Source organism: Tasmannia lanceolata, unplaced genomic scaffold, assembly GCF_043159265.1.
Source record: "Tasmannia lanceolata isolate RefF3 unplaced genomic scaffold, GAP_Taslan_0.1 ptg000012l, whole genome shotgun sequence".
In the NCBI taxonomy this organism is placed as follows: Eukaryota; Viridiplantae; Streptophyta; class Magnoliopsida; order Canellales; family Winteraceae; genus Tasmannia; species Tasmannia lanceolata.
Window position 1 is genome coordinate 18,632,566 of NW_027518689.1, and position 24,134 is coordinate 18,656,699.

A 24,134-nucleotide genomic window follows, 5' to 3' on the forward strand; every position below is an offset into this window, starting at 1 on the left:
ACTGGGACAATTCGGTCGACCGCGGATGCGTTTTCTGAAAATTCAGAAAACATCCAGATGGGTATCAGAGGTCGACCGCCAACGCCTCGGTCGACCGCGAAAAGTTTTAAGGCAAAATAATTTTTAGAAACAGTGTGCCCATGGAGGCCGACCGCGAAGGTCCGATCAACCGCATAAGCCTTTTTTAAGCCAAAATATTTTTAAACAGTAAGCCCTCTGAGGGCGACCGCGATTACCTCGGTCGACCGCAACGATAAAGATTTTGAAAATAAAAAGGGCGCCTGATCAAGGCGGGCAACTGCCGTGGCTTGGTCGACCGTAATGATATCGCGAATTAGCCATTAGGGTCTGCACTGGGTAAGTGCAATCACCCAGTTTTATTACAGTTTTGCCCTTGTTATTTCCCAAATGAACTAGGGTTTTTTATACCCCATTAAAGACCTTCTCTAATACCTTTTGAATATTTGAATATCAAACTTAGAGCTTTCTCTTGAAAATCAAAAGGATTCTTCTTCAAATCTCTTGAGCATTTTAAACTTGCATTCATTTCTTGCCAAGAGGTTTTTCCTAAGCTTTTAGTTTTAATCATTGGGAGTCTTGTGAGCTTTGAGAGTTGTATACGCCTATAAGAGGCTTGAGTGTTTTTCATTTTCCCTTCTTCTTCCTTTCATGTGTATTTGAGATTGCAAAGAGGACTTTCTTGCTTCAAGGTCGGAGTGCAACGAAGAAGAACATCTTTGGAGGTGAATTTGTAATACAAGAGTGTGTCCCCTTGTTGAGGTGCTGAATGTGTATACGCTTTGTGAGACGGCGTCAAGGAGTCTCACCATAGTGGAGAAAATCCCAGGAAAAGGTGAAGTACTTGGGTAGTGGAGTAGGTCAAGTTGTGACCGAACCACTATAAATCATCGTGTGGTCTCCTTACTCTTCCTCATCTCTCTTGTGGAGTTGGTAATTTCTTTCCCTTTTATTTTTAATATAACTTGAACAAGGGTTAGAACTAATTAGGCTAAACTCACTTGCCCTAGCTTTTCAAATAGAAAAATTTGAAAACACCAATTCACCCCCCTCTTGGTTGTTGCCCGTTGGGATTTCACTTGGTATCAGAGCTAAAGGCTCTTAATAGAGATTTTATATCCTAAAATCTAGAAGGGAAAGATCCATGGCAAACGATCCTCCTCTATCCTCATCTAATCCCCTTCCTCCTCCGGTAGCTCCCTCGGGGTATATTGAGGGTCATGCCTCAAATAGACCTCCGTATTTTAATGGACTAAACTACAGGTATTGAAAAATTAGAATGACCTTTTATTTAAAATTCGTAGATTTTGAAATTTGGGAGTTAGTTCAAGATGGGTACATTGAACCCACAACAGATAGGAGGGAATGGAGTCCTGCCGACAAGAGAAAGGCTACATTGGATGCCAAGGGAGTAACACTACTATTTTGTGCTCTTTCTCCTGAGGAATTCAATAGAGTCTCGACTTGTAAGATGGCGAGGAAAATTTGGACCTCACTTGAGACAACCCATGAAGAGACAACTCAAGTGAAGAAATCTAAAGTAAATATGCTTATTAGTGATTTTGAAGCCTTTGAGATGGATGAAGGAGAATCTATCTCCAACATGTTCACAAGGTTTACTAATATTGTGAATGAGTTGAATGCTTTAGGAAAAACCTATACAAATTATGAACTGGTCCAAAGGCTCCTAAGATGCTTTCCTGAATCATGGGATCCAATGATCACGGCAGTAGAGCAATCAAAAGACTCGGATACCCTTGAACTAAATGACCTCATGGGTAACCTCATCACTCATGAGATGAAGATGAAGAAGAGGGAAAGCAAAAGAAAAGGAAAGAAAGGAAGAATCTAGGAAGAAGGATGTGGCTTTCAAAGCCAGGGTGGAAAGCGAAGAAGATGACAGTGAGAGAGAGCTAAGTATGGAAAATATAACTTCGGAAATGGCTCTCCTCTCCAAACGGATCTCGAGGTTTGGGAAGTTCAATCGGAAAAATAGGAGCTCAAGAAGAAGCACCTCCCCAAAGAGAGATAAAGACAGAAGAAGAAGAGAAAATGAAGATGATCCTATTCGATCTTTCGAATGTTGTAAAGAGGGACATATTCGTACTCATTGTCTATCATTAAAGAAGAAGGAAGATAGAAGAAAATGAAGAGATGACAAGAAGAAGAAGAGTTTTAGTGCTAATTGGGATGGGCTGAGCGACACATCAGATAACAAATCAAGTGGAGACGAGAAATCCAATTTTGTGTGCTGCATGACAAGTGATTCCTCCAAACTCAATGTAAGTCAAATCTTAGACTCTTTTGTACCAAAAAAAAATATACACGCGGGTATTAAAAAAAATCCCCTTTCACCACGCAGTCATAAATCGACTCCCAAACACTTAAATCGACCCCCTATATGGCTATATGTCTTTCTCTCTCCTCTGGGTTAGAGAGAGAGAAAGAGAGAGAGAGAGACACATTGGGGTCGATTTAAGATATATGGAAGTAGATATATCACTCCCCTTCACCTAGTATGCTTTGTCTTTGTCAATCCCTTTTCCAACATTTATTTAATTATGGGGAAGTGATAAATTCACCAGCTTTTCTTCCCCGAACAAGCCCCTTGTTTTTAGTTTTGCTCCTCTCTCAGGAATCAGAATTGTGATCCCATTCCATTGCTAGTCCCATTATCGGTTATCCTGTTAATGAAATCTCAATTCCATGGCCTGAAGTCTACCTTGCTTCCAAAATCAATTCTCAAAATCCAAAATCAACAGGTCCTAAACGAAGCCGAGGCAGATGTAATGATATATTCATTCAACCCTCCATTTGATGACAGAGATGAAAGAAATCGAACACCTTGCGCAAATATAACAATTAGGGGAGTGATAAATCGACCCCCAAAGAAATCGAACACCTGATGCAAAGATATTTTGGGGTAGATTTATCACTGCCCAATTAATGTGGGTGTCGTGATCACTATGAGCCTTTGAACATGATTAGGACCATGAGGATTGGCCAAAAAATCCTCTAAGGGCATGTTTGGCAACCATGGAATATTAGCGGGGCTAGTTGTCAGATATGCGTGAAGAGGGAGAGACTTAAGAGGATGCGAGTGAGGGGAGCATAAACAGGAATAAAAAAAATCCCAATTTGAAGTAGTGAATATTTTTTCACTGTTTCTTAATGGATTTCTCATGCTCTCTCTACTCCTTCCCTCTCAAGTCCCTCCCCCTCACTCCTTCTCAGCTACTATCTCACAATTAAACCAATGAACATTCCAAGAAATAATTTGTTTCGTGTTTGCCAAACCGGCCCTTCAAAGTTCCACCAAACTGGAGGCAAACAAGTCTTGTAAGGTGAAAGATAAACAAATTTCTATGGAATCTCAAATTAAAGGATGTAAAGGGTGAAAGTGAAGCTTAAGAAATGATTTATGTAAGTAGAACTGTAGAAAAGCTCAAAGGGGCTAATAAAGAAAAATTTAAAGATTAAGGAAGCATTTGGAGTCTATGGTAACTTAATTTAACATAAAAAAAAATCCACGATGTTGTGGTCGGAAAATGGTAATTTATTGAAGTGGCTTTGGAAGAGTTTTAAATAAAAATATTATGTACTAGCTATGAACAGTAAAATTTCTTGGTCCTTTTCCTTGGGATTGTCACTGGCTATTTATAGCAAGGATTCGCGTTGTTTTATCCATTTGCCCTTGGGGACAAGTGCTACTCTTTTATTTGGTTTGATCTTTATCTGCTTCATTTACCCTTTTACAGGTGTTGGCCTGTGATTGGATAGGAGTTGGGTTAAGACCCTTTGATTAAGGACCGTTATTACCTTGTTATCCTTTGCCCAGCGAGTTATTACGGGCATGTCCTACTGCCATGTGTAAGCACGTGATTTGTGTATCTTTTTGGCCCTTATTACACGGAGAAGGTGAGAAAGATTAATTTAAGGCTGAAAAGCATTTCCAACAACAAAGAATGGTGTGGTTAAAGGTAACAAAGTTATTTAGATGAGTTGTGAATAACTGTCGGGAAAATAGTGTAAAGATTTTCAATCAAAGGATCATCCACCATGGTGATCAGAGTAGTTTTAAGGAAAAAATCACTTTGAATCTGTTCAAGACACATCTCACTAAGCCATCTCAATAATATGCTAGATCAACTAAAAATTCTAATTCCTCCTCTCAATAATATGCTAGACCTTCTATCGGTGGTAGCACAAGCAAGCCTATAGAGTGACCTTTTATATCAAGTCAGATTGCAGCAAATGTCTCGACATAAACTACATTCAGTTGCATATCCCTGTTTCTTTTGGAGAAAGATGTAGCAGCCCTAATAATGTGTTACCAAGCAACAAGAAATGAATCAAAAATGTCATTCTCCTGAAATATGGTTGACATCAAAATAATGTAAGGGCCCGTTTGGATACCTCATGCATTTGTATTTTGATTTGGATTTGAGTTTTGGATACAAAACACATCAATCATCTTCATGATCATGTTTTAAGACAGTGAGAGAGAGAAGACGGAGGGAGGGAGGGATCTCTCGCTGCTGCCGGAGCAACGTCGAGGAGCAACGATGGTGACGGAAGTTGCCACAAATATTGATTTCCAAATAATGTCTCGCAGAAAAGATTTGAAAATCATAATTTTTGCACTGTTGTAACTGATTTGGAAATTCTAAGGATCTGATCTAGTTCAAAATATCAACTAAATCCAAATCTAAATCTTGCTGGTATCCAAACGTGGCCTAATAGTGAGCATTTGTGAAATCCTGAATAATCCATGAATTATGTGTAAACTTTAAACAAAAAAAAAAAAACTAATATTTCAGGAGGGAAGACATTTGCTTGAAATTTTCAAATTATTCGTGATTTTTTGGAATTTCAGTTGTATCATGTCACTAGCAGAAGCCAATCAGACAGTTACTGAATACCTACAGTGTTAAAAACAGCCACCGTATGAGGTAAAAACCGGTCACCTGATTGTTCAGCGACATGGCACTTCCTCAATTCAATTGAGACACTTTAAGCAACACTTCTCTTGAAATTTATAAATCCCTGATGATTGGGTAAAAGGTTGTTTACAGAGATTCGAAGAGGCCTCTTTTACTACTAATCAATTGGAAGAGCATACAAATCTTTCTGAATTTTCTCTTTTATTTCCTACTCTTTACCCTGCTTTTTATATTAGCTTAGACGTGAAGTTAACCAAATATCAATCATGGCTTTTTGTCAAACTTGTCTAAAATTTCTAGGTCACAGGCGCCAGCTTTGACTTGTAACTATTGATTGGATCGTTGCATCTGTAGAATGAAGTCGCTTGGGTTCCACCCCTTGGCTTCTGTATAATTCAGTATGCTCTTCGTTGGATGTTGAGTCTGCCATGTGTTCCCAAATCACAAAAAATCAATGTTGAATAATTGTCCGCTGACACCCAGAAGATGTACTGGCCCATACTATGTGAAAATCAGATTGATTACCAAATAAAACTATAAAGTAAAGCTAAATGGCATACCCACAAGTAAATTTTGGAACATACCAGATAGAAAATATTCAGAAAGTGGCTAATGGAGGTCCAGCACTGGTGAAGTAAGACGGAAGATCAACATCTTCATACTTGCTGACAAAAGGATATTTCTGATTCATATGAACAAATATATTATCATATGAAATAGATTGTGACATGAAAAGTACCCAATTTCACACAGAATAGGAATGCTATGGAATCAGCAAAGTCACATGTAGAGATTGTAGACTTACCAAAAGTTCCTGTGCTGACTTTCTGTCGTTCGGGTCCTTTTGGGCACTGAAATAAATACAGAACACCCATATCATTTTAGTGATGTACACTTCCAAAATCTAAAACAACATATTAGGCTTTGAAAAAATTTCTGATGAGGGAAAGAGTGTCTACATTGCAAGAAGATAAAAATAATTTGGCTCCACCAATGCAAAACTCAACAACAAAGAATTGAAGCAGTAGTGGACCATGTCAAGTTTGAGATAATCTGAATGTATCAGACTAAAAGCTATAAAATTTGCACAAAATGTCAGTAAAATTCAACCATCAGCTACTAGTTGTGACATTCATTTGGTAAAATTTAGATCCCAAAATATTGCCCTCTTAGCTAATTGGCGGTGTAGGATTTTCTCCAATCCAGATGACCCGTGGACAAGAATTTTGTACACCATATATCAGACCTCAGATGTGTCCTTGGGCCTCGGGGAATGAAACTCTGCTCAATCCCATAACTGGATTCACCTTCCATAAAGATACGATTCAATGTCGGAAAGGGGATCCTACTTTCCTCTAACTTAATAAACGGTGTTGGGACTAGGGACCACCATCACGAAACACTGTCCCACCATATTTAAAAATATAGTAAAGCCCCAGGCTATTATTGCAAAACATATTGATAGAAATGGCTCCCATGCAAATATCAAATATCACTCATAACTTAAGGGAAGACTTATCTATTTCTGCTTATAATAAATTTATCATTTTGAGATGTAGGGGTATTTTTTTCTTCTACTCTTCCAAACCCTAGATCTATTAGTGTTTTCAACTTGGTATCAAAGCCAATAAATTGACATCACATGTATACTGACCGAAGACATCTAGAAAACTTGCAGCTAAGTTGTTGACGTCAACTGGCCGTTCTGCTCAAATCAGTTGTAGAAATTATCAAAACATCATTCACAAATCAGTTAATATAGGCATAATTTATTTATTTTTGGAAAGAATATAGAGGCAAAATTCATTGTCATCGTTCAATTATTTTAGATTCTGTAAAGGTTGATATTGTTTCATTAATATGCTAACAAGCAATTCTGTTGAGAAAGTGGCACAATCTGTTAATGTTAAGAGATGTGAACTTGTTGGGGCAAGGACACAAATTGGTTGGGATGGGAACACAAGTCTGCCAAATCAGAAGTTTGAATTTGTAAAGATGGAAACATAAACCTGCCGAGATAGATGTGATAGATAACCAAGCTTGCTCACCATTTAGGTGTCCTATACATCACTTCTTCAATCCATTGAGCCAGACACGAAAGGGAAGCAGGAAACAAAGTCAACTAATATTTCTACGTGAAGCGTTCTTCTCCAATATGACTCATTTACTGGTATACTTAAATGAAACAGAGCTAGCCACCTAGAGATGCAACTGAACTTAAACTAAATTGCCTAAACAATCAACTGGGAGTAATTCATTAATGTTTGCCCACTAGATGTGATTCCCAAAAAAACTAAATAAAAATGATACGGGTATTCCACTGAAAAAACAGAGCAACCCACGGCCAGATGCAAAACCAATGAAAATAAATAAATATATGATTTAGGAAATCTGCCTATACTACTAATGAATGCAATCAAGTGTGCGTGTGTGAGATATTGAAAGTGTTTAAAAACACGGATGCGCATCGGAACACGGCCTAAGAATATTCTAGTTGACTTGGCACGACGCAGTCTATTACTCAGTTGACACAGTCATACTTCGTGACAGTCAAAGGAGTTTTTATTGGCTCTGTAGGGCAAAACACAGAACACGGCCAAGGCAAAATGGAGTCAACTCGGGGGAGTCCACGATGACACGGGGAGTTTTAAAACTATGATTGAAATACCAAATGCTGAAATCACTTGATGAAGGGTACGACAAATGCTTAAAGAAGAATAGCATTAGATCGGTTTCAGCATAAAGAATACGGTGAAATAAATTCTAATGGAATCTATTTTTCTGGTTGGAAGGATGAAGTTTGCACTGTGACCTCAACCTAGTATCACCACTCGAGCAAAGGCCCAACTTCAATCATAGTGAAATCTCATCAAAAAAAGATTATGAAAGTTACTATCTGTAATCCTGACATATTATTGCGTGAAATATAAAGAGTATGATGTTTACCATGCTGAAATAAATGAGCCGAACTCGGGAGAAAATTGATCAGAAGGTGCAGATGGTGGCGGTTGCTCAACAATTGTTTCCAGAAGCTCATAAAAGTTGATCCATCCATCCTTTTTGTTAGGTGGTGAATAAGGAAAGCATCCTGTTGCACACTCCAGCAAAAGTATTCCCAAGCTCCAAATATCACTTTTATAGCCATATGTTTTTCCACTGATTCGTTCTGGCTATTCAACACAAATTCAATATAAACAACTATACTTATGCTTCAAATATGAATACAATATGGAAAAGGTTGCTTGTGCACTGTTGAAGTATAAAAGATTTTATAACGCCTTCTCCAACAGCTTAAGCTTTGGAGTAATTGGTTATTTCACATGGTATCAGAGCCAAAGGTCCTGGGAGCAAAACTCCTTGATATTAAAAATCCACATGTAATGGCCAACCCAAAAGAGGGGCCACATGTGCCATGTGTAGGCTAACCCTAAAAGGAGGGGCCTCACATGTGGGGGAGTGTTAAAGTATAAAAGATTAAATAATGCCTTTTCCAACAGCTTAAGCTTTTGGAGTAATTGGTTATTTCACAGGCACTCAACCCTAGAGAAACATATAGATTCTTCATATGACTTGAGATGAAATTATGGGCTGTTTACAGTTACTAAAAGATCTACTCACAGACATATAGTTGTAAGTGCCAACAAAAGTGTCTCGCTGGCCGGAGGTACTTGTCAATACGGCACTCACACCAAAGTCAGTTATCTTGACTTCTCCTCTATGATTGATTAATAAATTGGATGGTTTTAAATCCCTGTGAATTATGTGTTTTCCGTGATGAAGATATATCAAACCCTTGAGCACCTGCATAGAAGAAAAAATGGGAAAGAAATAATTTACATGTGAAGTACAGCAACTCTCAAGGAAAACAATGGAATAAGAATTGATTCTGCCTTAAAACACTGACCTGCTTACTGATGGCAGCAAGATATGGCTCTGGAATTGATTTGACTTTCTTGAGAAAATCTGCAAGAGAGCCACCATCCATGTACTCCAAGACTATAGAAATGACACCATTATCATAGAAGGACTGGTAACACACAACAACATATGGACACTGTGAAGATTGATTGATCTTCAGTTCCTGTGCAATCTGTTTGCGAACACTGTCCAAGATATTCATTTGAATAACCTGCATGTTCAAGGAGAATATGTTAGAACTATTTCTCTAAAAGTGAATAACAGTGATAGGCCTATAAACAATGAAAAGCCTGTAATATTCATTTTAAAGAGATCACTTCGCAAAAGGCACAATCCTCATTATCTTTCTCCTTTCTGACATTTTCCAAAGTGATATATGCCAAGGGAACAAAAGAACAAATATCTAGCTGAACTAGAGATGTCTGTCTCTCATACATGCAAGCACGTGTGATTTTATTGACGGAGGAAAAAAGTCTGTGTAGTTGCTAGGGAAATTTCAGCCCTTTGTCTACATTTACTAGTCAATCCCCTTGGCGCCTAGTGATTGCCTGCGACTTAGAGTGGAAATTACCACTTCAAGTCAATACAAAATAAAAATGTCTGTGTAGTTGCTAGGGAAATTTCAGGCATTTGTTTATATTTACTAGTCAATCTCCTTGGCGCCTAGAGATTGCCTGCGACTTAGGGTGGAAATTACTACTTCAAGTCAATACAAAATAAAATTTTCTCCTCTCAAGAAGGTAAATTGCCAAGGGCTTTCATTCCTGACGCTCTAAAATGATGACTTAAAACACTTTGTTTACAAGTCAGTAAAATTTATTGGAGTGAAATATCATTGATTTTTTTCGGAAAAGTTTTCAAGGATCGTCGAAAGTCAGGTTCTAGCTTATTTGAGAGATTCTTTTCCACCCAAACTATGGTGGAAGGTTGAATAGAGATTGTTTGGAATAAAGAAGGTGAATTCTGACAAAAAAACATCATCTTTGGCAATTTGAGCTTAAGTCGTTATATTATGGGTTTTCTTCTTTACTTTGATTCAGGACAACATCATTGGCACTTTAAGTTTTAAGCTACTATATTTTGGATTTTCTTCTTTTCTCTGATTCCCATTTTTCATTCTTTTCCTTCCTCTGTCTGTCTTTTTTCTTTATTTAGGTATAAATGCCCAAGATAAACCGATCCAGTTTGGAGCATGGTTATTATGTGGATCTAGTGAATGAAAAGAAACTGTAAAATTGTGATTTTGGTGGTTGGTTAGTAAAGGAGGTTTTTTTTTTTCTTTTTGGCATAAAATGCAGCCTGAGGTATTTACAGAATTACCATAAAAAGAGTCATTTGTATTCGTATGTTGTTCTTTTTCCTCGAGAGCTGTCTTCTCTGTGGGCGTTGCTTCCATTCTTACAGCTTGGGCAGATTTCTCTACACCACTCAGGGTGGTTTGTAATTTTAATTAAAAGTTTAAATGCTCAATGTCAAAAGCCCATGACTACAAAAGAACTCCCCTATAAAGTGACTTCCGTGAAATTATTGCTTTCTAGGGACAAGAACAAATCACTTTATGATGCCTAATGTGATAAGAGATTATGAAAGAATGAAATTCTGGGCCAATAAAGCAAGTTAAAATTTTATATTCAAACAATACCTTAAGAGCAAAAAACTGCCCAGTCCATTTGTGGCGCACCAGTTGCACAATCCCGCCACTACCCTTTCCAATCACTTTAATTGTGTCTATGTCGGCTAACGTCAACTGGTTGTCTGATGGATTTATAAGACGTGGCTGTACGCAAGCATGGCATTTGCAAGAAAGAAATTAAAATCTAATTTGGAAAGCTATGTAATACAAGAGCATAAATTGTACTGCAGAACATGGTTATGATAGTGTGCATACAGAAGTAATATTATAAATTAAACCATTGATGAGAAAAAAATGAAAAGCAGAATCTGACTTTTGGTAAAACTATAGAATTTGATTAGTAGTACTTTGTGTTGTACACAGACATTGATTTTCTTCTGCTCAAAATAAACTTAAGTCTTTTTGTAAGTGATAATGACATGTTTTAATAGAAGAAGTTCGAGAGTTAAAAGCATTCAATCATTCAAAAAAAAGTTTATGTATTCAGTCTTTTTGTATGTTTTTTGACATTAGCAAAGTAGGTAGAATAGGACCCATCAATCTTTTGGAAACATTTGTAAATATTTGACCCGTCATAGTGTTTTGGAATTTTTTGTAAATATTCGTTCTGTGAAAAATATATCAATGAGGAAGATAAATAGCGTAAACCCCAAGAAACTCAATAGAAAAGAAAACAATAGCAAAGAGAAACCCATTTTCACTCTCTCTCATATATGAAAACCGTAGGTTTGATGCCCCTTCGTTAATGACCCGGTCCCACCAAGGGCCTATATAGATACAAATCCTAATTAAATCTAAGCCGTAGATCTTTCGATCAAATATTAACGGCTAGATCTTCGATTTTGAGTTTTCGGACCGTAGAATCTGTAAATTAGATATTGGATCCATCCCCAGTCTTTAAGATTCTTGTGTATTTCCTATCTCGCAATAGATTAAAAGATCTTAAAAATCGACGGTCATAGTGTACTTTCGTCACTTTCAGTATAGCCTATTTTGGGGGCATCAAATCGTGTCCGTTCGACATGATTTTGGTCCCGGTAGATGGTTATTTCGAATATCTATCAAACGGACACAAGATTTAGTGATTTGCACGTGATTTAAGTAAGTTATGACCATTTTTCTGTTAGGGTTAGGCATAGTTACGAGTTTTGTCTTAATAGACAACTTTTAGGTTGTTTTATTTAAAAAAGATAAAATCTAAAAGTAACATAATATAACCTAAATACTAATAACATATTAGTATAAGCTATGAAATCCAATATTTATATTTCCACCCCTCTTAAGTTCGTATTAGATTATAATTAGGAATCTAATAATTAGAAACCTTCTTGAAATAAGACTCTAGGCTAAGTTTATAAATAAACTCATCCAGGGTTATTTTTAATCACCAAAAAATTGAAGGAGAGAGAGAGAGAGAGAGAGGAAAAGACAGAAAGAAAAGAGAGAGAGAAAAGAAGAGGAGAGAGTTAGGGTTTCATTGGATTGATTTTATGTAACTGCCAAAAACTAGATTTCTTCTCTATACTTCATGAAAAATATAATATACTTATTTGTTCTTGTTTAATCAATTAGGGTTTCCATATACGCATGTTTTTCCATATTTAATTACTAAGGTTTCTCAGTTTTTAAGCCCTAATTAAACCCTAATTATACGCTGATTTTTATAAATTTGTCCCCTCTTTACATATTTATTTTCTCAGTTTTTAAGGTATGAAAACTGTTGATTTTGCAGAGTTTTTGTATCATGAAAACTACTGATTTTGACTGTTTTATATCCCTAATTAGTTGCTGATTTTGATTATTTTATACCCCTAATTAGTTGCTGATTTTGATAGTTTTATACCCCTAAATAGGTGCTGATTTTGAGTATTTAAGCACATAAATAGATTCTGATTTTTCAGTCTTTAGGGCATAATAAGTGCAAATTTCCAAGGTTTTTAACACATGATTAAGTGCTGATTTTCGTAGTTTTATTACGTGATTAGTCACAGATTTTTTATAGTTATTAGGGCTGATTTAGTTGCAAAATTTCAGAGTATTTTGATGAAAATATATATTTTAGAGCAAAGAAAAATATGATTTTGGGGGACCACATAGAGAGTAGTTGAGCAAATAAATAAAAAGGCATATCATAGGACAATAATAGGCATAGGTTAAATAACTTTAACATAAGGCCGATAGAAGAAATTGACACCAAGCTAATTATTAAATTTGGACCTCAGGATCCTCATCTTCAGATCAGTGTTAGGACTTGGTACGAGCACCTAGGCTTCAATATCAAGGCAAGTGATGACTGACTTTTATAATATTAGTTACAATTATGATTTCAGTGATTATATCTCTGTTTCTTATGATTATTTGCATTCTTTTTGCACCTATGTCATTGAATTAACTGATTATCCCCGTAGAATTTCCTGTGGTAGGACTTTTTATTTTTTGGCCATAATCTATATATACAGTGTTTTTGTTTACGCCTCATACTATAGTACGGGAAGGCCATAGAGCTACATGTGGCCACTTACTGACGAGTTTGTGAGGATTTCCATCATGTATATACTTATGACGAGATAGATATGACCCGTATACCCCGTCGAGATGACATTATACTTCTCGTAGTTTACCTCTTTATATGTACTCTGTATGATTGAGGCTCTCTTATATGATTCCATGATTTGCCATCTTTAATATATTCCCTCGACATTCTCACATGCTTATTAATATTCTTTATCCTTAGCAATAAATCTTATAATTCTAATTGCTTTTCCTTATCACATGTGAATACCATGAGAAACACCTTTATAATGCAGATTTTCATTCTTGTCACTTTTATTATTCAACGGTTCAACCAGTCACATGAGCTTCCTGTTTGACTTAGATTATTTTTCAGACTTTGTAGGTGAAGAAAGTGAATGAGCCTTTGCCGATGAACAGGTCTAGGTAGCACTTAGGATGGGAGAGAGCACTTATAGGATTTCTTTTGGGGGTGACTTGTTATCATACCAGATGAAAGTTCAGTTGTTTTTATTCATTTTAGAAATTGAGTTTTAGTCATGGATTCAGTTATTATTTTGTTTAAGCTAATAGTTTGATATTATCAGTTGTAATAAATTATGTAATAGACATTCAGTTAATGTAATAGAATTGTTTAGTTGTTGTTTCCCTCTTTAGGGTAGCGATTCGGATTTTAGGATTTTGAAAAGAAAAAAAATTATATCTAAAAATTTGCCCCAAATCCGGGTCATTACACCTTCCCTATGTGAATTTTCGTGCAAATGAATAAATAAAATTAGTAAAGTGGCTTCACAAGTTATTTAAAGAAAAATGACAAATTTGCCCCTATGTGCAGTAATTAATAACCCAGTCTACTTCTGGATACCAAACCATAGCAAACTTGATCTGTTTCGCACCAAATTTGAACACAATCAGATGGCTTAAGAAGGAATTGTGCCCTCTCTCGAGCTCGAGGTGCCTATTTAGAGAAACAAAAGATATGTTGACTACCTTAGTGTACTGGTGTTCCTATATCCATCAAGAAGGAAACGACCATGTGGAAAATCTTGCTAATTTTGGCACTTTTAGATTCGTTGACGTGGAATGAAATGTTTGTTTTGTAGATTTGTCTAATGTAGGCCACCCAGATCTTCTCACCCTTCTTGCATTTGATTCTTTTATTTAATACATCACTTGATCTAAATATAAAGAGCAACTGCCCTTCAAAAAAGTATAAAGAGCAACTTTTGAGCCAATTCATAGGAATATCATAGATCCACAAGGTAGTTTATCTTATAAAGATAATTCTACTACTTAGTCTATTGGCATTGGAGGGCTTTCTCGGACTCTAATGGTAGATTTTTTATGCCTTATGCAAGCCCTTGGGGTGATTTGGATGCAACAGAGGCAAAAGTGCAAAAGTGCAAAAGTGAAGGTGGTCTGGAGTTCTTTGTAAAAATAAACACTCTTTTGTTCTTTTTAAAAAAAGGTGGTATGGAGTGGAGTCCATTAACATCAAATTTAGACCAGCCAAAGATCTATATTAAAGGCAACTCACTTAACACTACCTGTAGCTTCAAAGAGGACTCCACGCATCCTTGGAGATTCCGACTTTATTTTAGAAAAATGAAGGGCATATTGTTAAAGTTTGAGTGCATGTTCTCTCGTATTCATCATTATCTTGCTCAGATCTAGTGGTGAGGCATGAGATGCCTGCAGTGTAGTTGTTTTGTATGTTCAGATCCACTTTGTCTGTAGTTTTCTTGTTCATTTTAACAAAAATTATTATTCTACAACATAACCTAACTACTTATCTGAGCAACGACAGTGCATATCCCTCCATAACCCTTATTCTTAGACAAGGAGATTCCCCTAGAGATTTCTGAAAATTCCTTAACATGAGTAATAATAGACTTGGTCATTTCGCCTCTCCCTCCATCTCCCCTATTCTTAAGATTCCCCTAGTGATTTTTGTAAGTTCCTTGGTATGAGTAATAGGCTTGGTCATTTCTACCTCCAATCCAAGGTTTTAAATTTCGGTTTCAGTTTCGATTGGAAGAGATATAAAACATTTCGGTTTCGGTTGGAAATTTTGGTGGAAATCTTGTAAAATCACGAAAACATGTGGAAACTACTAGAAATATTAAAATAATAAGGGGCATAATCAGAATATGTAATATATTACATATTTATATATTATTATGCGTGTGGGAGAGAACAGTTAACATTCTCTCCCATTCATGCCTCCCTTTCTTCATCTCTCTCACCTTCTCACATGCACACACACACACACTCTCTCCCTATTGAGCAAACCAACATCAGAAACGGAAGTCACAAATCACCAAATCAGTAGTAACTACCAAATCAGCCACCACAAATTAGCTAAGGCACTAATAAAGCCACCAACATCAACAACGCCACCAACATCAACAAGCACCAATCAACAACGTCACCTGGTTGTTTTTACTTAAAGATAGATCTCAAGTCTTTAATGCCTTTCGTACCTTTTATTTTGAAGTGGTTAATCAGTTTAAATGTTCCATTAATTGTTTACGCACTGAAAATGCTAAGGAATATTTTTATGTAGATAATGGATTTCATGATTTCCTTGCATCTCGTGGTATCATTTATCAATCAACATGTGCATATACTGATATACATCGCAACAGAATGGTATTGCAAAAAGGAAGATTCATTCCTGCTTGATATGACTCGCACAATTATGTTTCAGATGAAAGTTCCTAAGCTTCACTAGGGAGATGCAGCTCTTACGGCATGCTATCTCGGGAACTGTCTTCCTTCCTCTATTCTATCTGGGAAAACACCTTTCTCAGTTTTGTATCCTTTGGGAGAGCCGTTTCCGTTATTGCCGCGTGTTTTTGGGTGTACGTGCTTTGTTCAGAAATTGTCCCCTAATCTTGACAAGTTCGAACCTAGGGCAGAAAAATGGGGCTTTCTGGGTTATTCCTGTACCTAGAAAGGTTACAAGTGTTACAGCCCTCGCCTTGGGAAAACGTTTATCTCTGCTGATGTCAATTTTTTTGAGGACCAACCGTTTTCGGCTGATCCTCCTCTACCCGTATCTGTGGACATACCTAGTGTTCCAGTCCCATTTGCGATAAGTTCTACCCAATCTATGTCATCGGCAGCCCCTGATCCTCCTCCAGGTCCTTGAGAGAGACCAAAGGACCCTGAGGTGTTAACTTATAATCGGGGTTCTCGACAGGTGGTTTTTCCTACGAATGAGACATCATCTCCACCGGCTTCTACAAATGAGGCACCATCTCAGCCAGCTGATCCTCCTCCGCAGTCAGAGTGTCCGGCGTCAGGTATTTGTTTTCCTCCTAATTCTCCAATTGCCACTCGTACTAGATCTCGCACTGTTACACATCTTATTTCCAAATTTGTTTCTTATGAGCATCTATTACCTTCATTTCATTCCTTTGTCTCAAGCCTGTCTTCTGTTACTTTGCCTAAATCTGTTACAGATGCCCTCAATCATCCGGGATGGAGGGCTGCCATGGATGCAAAGATGGCTGCCCTTGATTCAAATAAAACATGGCAGTTGGTTCCTCTCCCTTCTGGTGCAAAACATGTTGGGTGTTGTTGGGTGTTGTTGGGTCTTTGCTATAAATTATCTTCCAGATGGGTTTGTAGAGCGCCTCAAAGCTCGCCTTGTTGCCAAAGGGTATACTCAGACTTTTGGTGTTGACTATCAGGAGACGTTTTCTCCAGTGGCTAAAATTCCTTCTGTACGGATCTCTTTGCCTGTGAACCGTGGATGGCCTTTGTTTCAACTGGATGTCAAAATGCCTTCCTCCATAGTGATCTTTCTGAGGAAGTTTATATGGAGCAACCTCCTGGGTATGTTGCTAAGGGGGAGATGTGCACCTCAGTATATCGTCTTCAGAAGGCAATTTATGGTTTGAAGCAATCACCAAGGGCTTGGTTTGGTTTGGTCGATTCAGTAGTGCAGTTCTGCGTTCTGAGCTGAAGCAGTGTGCGGTTGATCATTCCGCATTCAGTCACAGATCATCAGCTGGATATATCCTTCTGATAGTGTATGTTGATGATATTGTGATTACAGGAGATGACAAAATTTGAAATCCTTTCTTTAGAATGAATTTTCCAATAAAGATTTTGGTCAGCTCAGATATTTTCTTGGTATTGAGGTAGCTCTCACTCGTCATGGCCTTTGTCTATCACAAAGAAAATATGTCTTAGACATTTTGGAGACTGGATCAATGGGGGTAAAACCTACAGCTACTCCTATGGATCCAAATGTGAAACTTCTTCCTGATTAGGGAGAGTTGTTGGATGATCCTGGTAGATACAGAAGACTGGTTGGTAAGTTGATATATCTGACTGTCACTAAGCCAGACATAGCGTTTGCAATGAGCATGGTTAGTCGTTTTATGAGTGCTCCACGTACTTCCCACTGGGCAGCTGTCATTCAGATCATCAAGTATCTGAAGGGTACTCCAGGTAAAGGCTTATGTTTTAGAAAATATGGGCATAAAAAGGTAGAAGGGTTCAGTGATGCAGACTAAGCAGGATCTCCTGCAGACAGAAGAACAACCACAGGATATTGTACGTTTGTAGGAGGTAACTTGGTGTCATGGAGGAGTAAAATGCAAGATGTTATCTCTAAGTCTAGTGCTGAGGCTGAGTATAGGGCTATGTCCGATACTAGTGGGGAGTTGATCTAGCTTCGTTCCTTCTTGTCTGAGATCGGTTTTCAACGACATCTCCAGCACAGCTATATTGTGATAATAGAGCTGCAATTCATATTGCAACTAATCCAGTATTCCATGAGTGAACCAAGCATATTGAAGTAGATTGTCACTTCATTCATCATCGGATTCAGAGTGGTGAAATTTGCATATGTTTACTCGATCTATAGAGCAGCTTGCGGACATGTTTACCAAACCATTAGGGTGTGCGGAGTTGAAAGATTCTTGTAACAAGCTCGGAATGTACGATATATACATTCCAGCTTGAGGGGGAGTGTTAGAAATATTAAAGTAATAAGAGGTATAATAGGAATATGTAATTTATTACATATTTATATAATATTATGCGTGTGGGAGAGAACAGTTAACATTCACGCCTCCATTTCTTCATCTCTCTCACCTTCTCACATGCACACACACACTCTCTCTATATATCATGTAGTTTAACAGAAACATATACAAATGATGAAATTTTAAGATGAAAATTTTTGGGAAATGTTAGGATAAGGACAAATACATACTTAGAAACCATCACCCGAGGGAAAAAAAAGGCCATCCAAAATAGCTTAATCACATCGAACACCTAGTGACATGTGTTGTCGCACATGTTTGAACAGTTATGTCAATAAAGAAATACAATTTAATGAAGTATAAGAAAGTATAATGACTGGTCTCCCCTCAAAGGACTCAACTCTATGTCAATACTACATAGAGTTAAGAGGTATTATTGGTCACATGCTGATCTGACATACCCATACACAATATACGGTTACTTTGTTGTGCAGCTGAATGATGCAGCCTATCATATATCCTTCTCTAAATTAATGAAATGAAATGCAAGGTAAAATGGCTTAAAAAACATTTCTCCTTTCTACGCTTACTCAGAGATTCATCATTTGTATTATGCTTAGGTTTTGAAATATGAAATTCCCACGACTAATCACATTGAAATGAAAAGTGGGCTCACATTCGATTCAACTAGGATGGCCCACAAAGCATGTTGATAAAGATTAAAAATCTTAAATATTTTTCAACCTTTGCAACTGGTATCGACACCACTATTTGCACCATTTATATACGAATGGAAATTTATCTATAAATGCAACAAATCAAAGGTTGCAAAATATGGCCTTTGTAAAAATTGAAAATGTTCTAAACAGAAATGCAGGGTCTTAATAAAAACAAATCAATTTTTAGTTAAAATTTTGACAGAAATAATAAAGTGAAATGAAACCATTGGGATTTCGTTTCGATAGGCATGGAAACAGAAACATTTCGGTTGTTTTGTGTCGGTTTCAGTGAAAATTTCAAACCTTGGAAAAGTTCTAAATTTCAATTTCGGTTTTGATTTTGGCCGGCACGGAAACGAAAAATTTTGGTTATGATTGAAAATTTCGATAGAAATCTTATAAAATCATGGAAACGTATGGAAACATATACAAATGGTGAAATTTTAAGATGAAACTTTGGGAAATGCTAAAATAAGCACAAATACAAACTTAGAAACCACCACAAGAAAAAAATCCATACATAATTGCTTAATCACATCAAACACCTACTGACATGCGTTGTCTGGAACACTAAAGTGAATAAATTAGTACAATGTAATGAATCATTCAAAAGAATGTAATGAAGTATAAGAAAGTACAATGATCGGTGTTCCTTCCAAGGACCCCAACTCTATGTCAATACCACATAGAGTTACGAGGTATTATTGGCCACATGCCGATCTGACATCCTATCACATAAAGATAAGGTTACTTAGGGCGCGTTCGGTAACCATTCTTCACCTGATTTTTTAGTTGCCTAGAATAAAGAAACTGAATAATCCCGAAGAAGCGCGTTCGGCAACCATTCTTCTCCCAATTTTAATCGGACATGGCGATTCTAAACCCAAATTTTATGGAGACACTATTTATCGCTTCCAAAATTTGCTTAAATGAGTTTATCATGAAAGTCCCATAACAACCCACTCGCTCTCCTCTCCTGTAAACTCTCCACAGCTCTTTTCCTCTTCCTCCACAGGTCTCTCCGTCTTCCTCCTTCAACTCAACGGACCAGCTGAAGCATCTACCCAGCAACCTGCAACTAAACTCCATTTCCTGAGCATCTCCCTCTCTCCATGAAGAAAAAAAGGGGTTTCTTATCCATCCCTCTGAGTTTTCTCTCTCTTTCTGCCTCTTGCCATACCTGGAATGAAATCAAGGGCTTTTTGCAGAGAGAAGTGGGTTCCTGAAACAAACTCAATGTTTGTTTGTTTTTTTTTTTTTGGCAGAGAGTTGGGTTCCTAGAGGATGACTGCCACTATTTGGTGGTAATTGTGGTTTTACTATTGGGGAAGATGGTTTTAAGTATATTAGGGATTTCTCGCTATGGTTGAGTTAGGTTTTGTAGGGTTTGAGCTATTTGAGATAGAGGTGAGGTTTCTGAGATGGGTTTTTGTTGAATTGGTGGGGGGTTTGATGGCTAGGAGAGGGTTGTTTTAGTTGAATTGGTGGTGGGTTTGATGGGTTTGGAGAGGGTTGAATTGGGTTCCGTAAGATTTGAGCTATTTTAGATGGAGGTGAGGTTTGCATGGCTATTTCTGGACAACGGTTGATGTTCTGGGTTAAAAAAAAAATCGAATCCATCATTTGTCACAACCGAACGTGATTCTACTCAAAGGAATTGCAAATGGATTCTTGAATGTGAGTTTGCCAAACGGGATTCTGTTGCCAAGATCGCTCAAAAGAATGCATGCCCATTCTTGATTCAAGAATAAGAATCAATAGAATGGTTGCGAACGCACCATTAGTTGTGCAGCTCAATGATGCTGCCTACCAAATATCATTCTCTGTATTAATGAAATGAAATGCAAAATAAAATGACTTTTAAAAAAAACATGTCTCCTTTATGAACTTAGCTGGACTCATCTTTTGTATGATGATGGTTAGGTCTTAAAATATGAAATTCCCGTGATTCTTACGTTGAAATGAAAAGTGGGCCCACCTTCAATTCAACTAGGATGGGCCCACAAAGTATGTTGACACGGATTAAAAATCTTAAATGTTTTTCTACCTTTGCAATTGGTATTGGCACTATTATTTGCATCATTTATATCCGAACTTTTAAGAAAAAAAAAATCAAAGAAATTATTTTTAAGAAAAAAAATCCATGGAAAGCAGGAAAAACGTGTTTATTTGATTTGCAGTGTTTTTTTTATTTACAGCAAATTTGAGCAGGACTTTTTTACTTTTGAGAAGAAATAGCTTTATATACGATAATAGCTTTATATACAGTAAATCATAATTCATAACATCTTTCCATTTTTTATCATTTCGACCATTTCGATGTTTCGAGACTTTTTTGTCAAATTTTGGTTGAATTTTGTGAATTTCGATCGAAATTGCGATAGAAATAATGAAGTGGGACAAGATCATTGAGATTTCTTTTTCGGTGGGGATAAAAACAAAAATACTTTGTTCATTTCCTATCAGTTTCCGTGGAAATTTAAAACCATGCTCCCATCCTCAAGTTGCATGGACTAGATTGTTTGGCTCCCTGACGAGTCGAGCACCTTCTCGGTTAAATCTTACTACCCTATTTTGCAACAGAACCATAAAATTAATAAGCTTTAGTTTAAACGCTTATCTGAGCAGAAACAGTGTGTATCCCTCGATCTCCCCTTTCTTAGACAAGGAGATTCCTGTAGTTATTTCTGTAAATTCCTTGACATGAGGCTTGGTCATTTCGACTCTCCCTCCATCTCCGTGTTCTTAGACAAGGAGATTCCCCTAGTGATTTATGCAACTTCCTTGACATGAGTAGTAGACTAATATGCTTTGTCATTTCTACATCCCATCCTCGAATTGTAAGGACTAGATTGTTTGGCTCCCTGACCAGTCGAGAACTTTCTTGGTTAAATCTTACGACCCTATCGTCTGCCCTGATCCTATTCTCAGATTTTTCCAAATATCTCGAAATCAGCTGCTTTGCCTAAAGCATTTGCATTTTTATGGTGTTTAATGCACGGTAAGATCCTAATTGGGGATCAACTCATCAGAAGACATATTTGTCGGATTAGAGATTGCTCATTCTATAGCTTCCTAGATGAAACTCCAACCCATGTTGTTTTGCAATGTCCTTGGACCTTACACTTTCGGAGTTTTTTCTTTGGTTTGTTCCAAGTCTATCCTATCTCAGAACCCTTCAACATTCTTGATTTCTAGCAGTTGTAGGGCTACTATGTCGGTAATAAGAGGATTCAATATGTGTGAAAAATTATTTTTCAATCGTGTGTCAGGCTCATTTTGAAAGAAAGAAAGGATCAAGGAATCTTGCGCAGCTTATTAACATGATTATTTTTTAAGTCTCTAAAAGAACTTCTAATTCTAAGCATTTCACTAACGTTCATCTTAATGATATTATGAATGCTTGGGTTCTGATTAGTGAGGATTTCCTTCCCACGCCTTCCCGTCCAGACTTATGGGCTAACCCAAGCTTAATTTTGACGGCAGTAAGTTACTGAAGTTAAGTCTTCGGAAGTTAGGATGGCAATTGGCAAGTATTGGGGGAATCAAAACAGATGAAGGTAGTGAAGTGATTACGGATTTTGCAGGCCCTTGGGGTGAGGCCGACGAAATTGAAGTTGAAGTCATGGCAGCCTGGACCGGTCTAAGACTGCTTAAGCATGTAAAAGTTCAGAATCTTTGGATCAAGGGTGATAATTTGGTGGCTTAACAAGCAAACCTTTCTGCCTAGGAAATTTTGGAGACTCTTTCTTGAGATGCATGATATCATTTCCATGTTGGCTAAATACTAATGTATTCATATTCACAGGGAGAAGAATGGCTTAGCAAATAGGTTATGAATGAAATGCCTCATTTGTAATTAATTGTTATGAATGAAATGCCTCCTTTGTAATTAATTTTGTTGCTCTCTCTCTCTCTCTCTCTCTCTCTCTCTCTCTCTCTCTCTCTCTCTCTCAATATGTGAAACTTTCCAATAGATGAATTTGTCAATGATTCTCTTTATATCCCTTCGATAATCAATGGATCCAATCTAGATTTTGAGTACCAATTCAGCCTCCATAGCAAGGCACGGGGCTTCAGCTTCATTTGAATCACATATGCCAACAAATCCAGAAAAGGATAAAATCTTCTGTTCATTAGAATCATAGCAGATTCCCTCAATCCCTGCCCAACCCAGTTTGCCTTTAGAACTTCCGTCAAAGTTGACCTTGATCGATCCAGGTAGAGGGGCAGACTAATAGGTTCCTGCTTCCTATTAGATTTCTTTTACCATTACCTAATATACATATTTCCTACTACAGACCCCTTTGGGGAAATTTTAGGCTTCCCACCATGCTCCATGATAATCGTCCTCCGATCCCTTAAAATATGACTCACATTGTATGTTGGTTTGATCCGTTAAAATATCACTCACATTTTATGTTGGTTTGAGCTAACTATGGACCTAATTTGTTAGAACCAGATTTCCTTATTTAGATTGCTTTCCTTATTGAAATTATTTCCATATTATATTAGGTTTCCTTAATTTCTTTTCCCTACTTGCTGATTTCTGTTTCCTATTTTGTTTTCAGCAATTCCTATATAATGTAGATGCCATATAGCTATTTGGTAAGGAATAATCACAATTGGTGCAGTCAGAACATTGGAGGTTGAGATTCCTCGAATTAACTCTTTGTTTCCCTCTTTCTCTATCATCTTCTTCTCTAATTTCTGTTTTGATAGAACAGTGCTCTTTCATAATTTCCACTTCAGGTGTCACTCTCTATACACCCAAATCTCAACCAACTTGAAAACCTAATATAGATGGGGTTTTCTAATTCCACCATAAATAATTAACCAAAAGAGAAGAAGAAAAAAGCCCACAAATCACAAAACTTCAGGGATTTCAGTTTATTGAGCTGTTTCCAAACAAATCAAGAACACTAGCAAGATCCACAATTGTAACAAGAACACTAGCAACCAAAAGAGCAGTTAGAAAACAGAGGAGAGGCAACAGAGATCATGTGTACCTCATGCTGTTCGTCCTGTGGAACGATTCGCAAGCCATCCTTGTTGACCAAAAGATCTCCGTCCTTGAATGTACCGGTCTTAGTCCTGGATAATGTAGAGAGAAATTTTTCAGCATTTAACAAAAGAAGATCAAAGCGTATAGAGAAAGAGGAAGAGAAGATTTTATGACACACAGAAATTTCTCAATGGAGTCAGTGGAAGGGAGAGAGAGCTTGAGCTTAGGGTTTGAGCATCTTCTCTTTTTCATGGCTGCTCTCAAGAATCGCCCTTATTGAGTTGGGAAGAACATTAGACTTGCGAGGTTGGTGGTGGCCGATCGAATTTCCCTATCTTTAAATTCAGCACGCCCCATGGGAAAGAAAAATTGGGGAGTGATATT

The 24,134-nt window shown here is 37.2% G+C and overlaps 1 protein-coding gene across 6 annotated transcripts; it reads right to left on the minus strand.

Moving 5' to 3' along the window:
• Window positions 1-5,030: 5,030 nt before the first annotated feature.
• LOC143887680 (mitogen-activated protein kinase kinase SIPKK-like) lies at window positions 5,031-24,134 on the minus strand. Of its 6 annotated transcripts, none has more exons than XR_013254335.1 (9): window positions 23,929-24,134; window positions 23,755-23,839; window positions 10,522-10,656; window positions 8,866-9,090; window positions 8,580-8,762; window positions 7,908-8,127; window positions 5,767-5,812; window positions 5,546-5,643; window positions 5,031-5,384 (listed from the first exon to the last, which is right to left on the minus strand). XR_013254335.1 is itself a non-coding variant. In XM_077391807.1 (9 exons), the coding sequence occupies exons 1-8, from the start codon at window positions 24,000-24,002 to the stop codon at window positions 5,560-5,562; spliced, it is 1,056 nt and encodes a 351-aa protein (XP_077247922.1). In that variant the 5' UTR covers window positions 24,003-24,126; the 3' UTR covers window positions 5,031-5,452; window positions 5,546-5,559. The 6 variants fall into 6 exon arrangements, 3 of the variants coding, with proteins under 3 accessions (XP_077247922.1, XP_077247921.1, XP_077247920.1); XM_077391807.1 differs by having other exon boundaries at window positions 5,031-5,452; window positions 7,908-8,131; window positions 23,929-24,126; XM_077391806.1 differs by having other exon boundaries at window positions 5,031-5,462; window positions 7,908-8,131; window positions 23,929-24,126.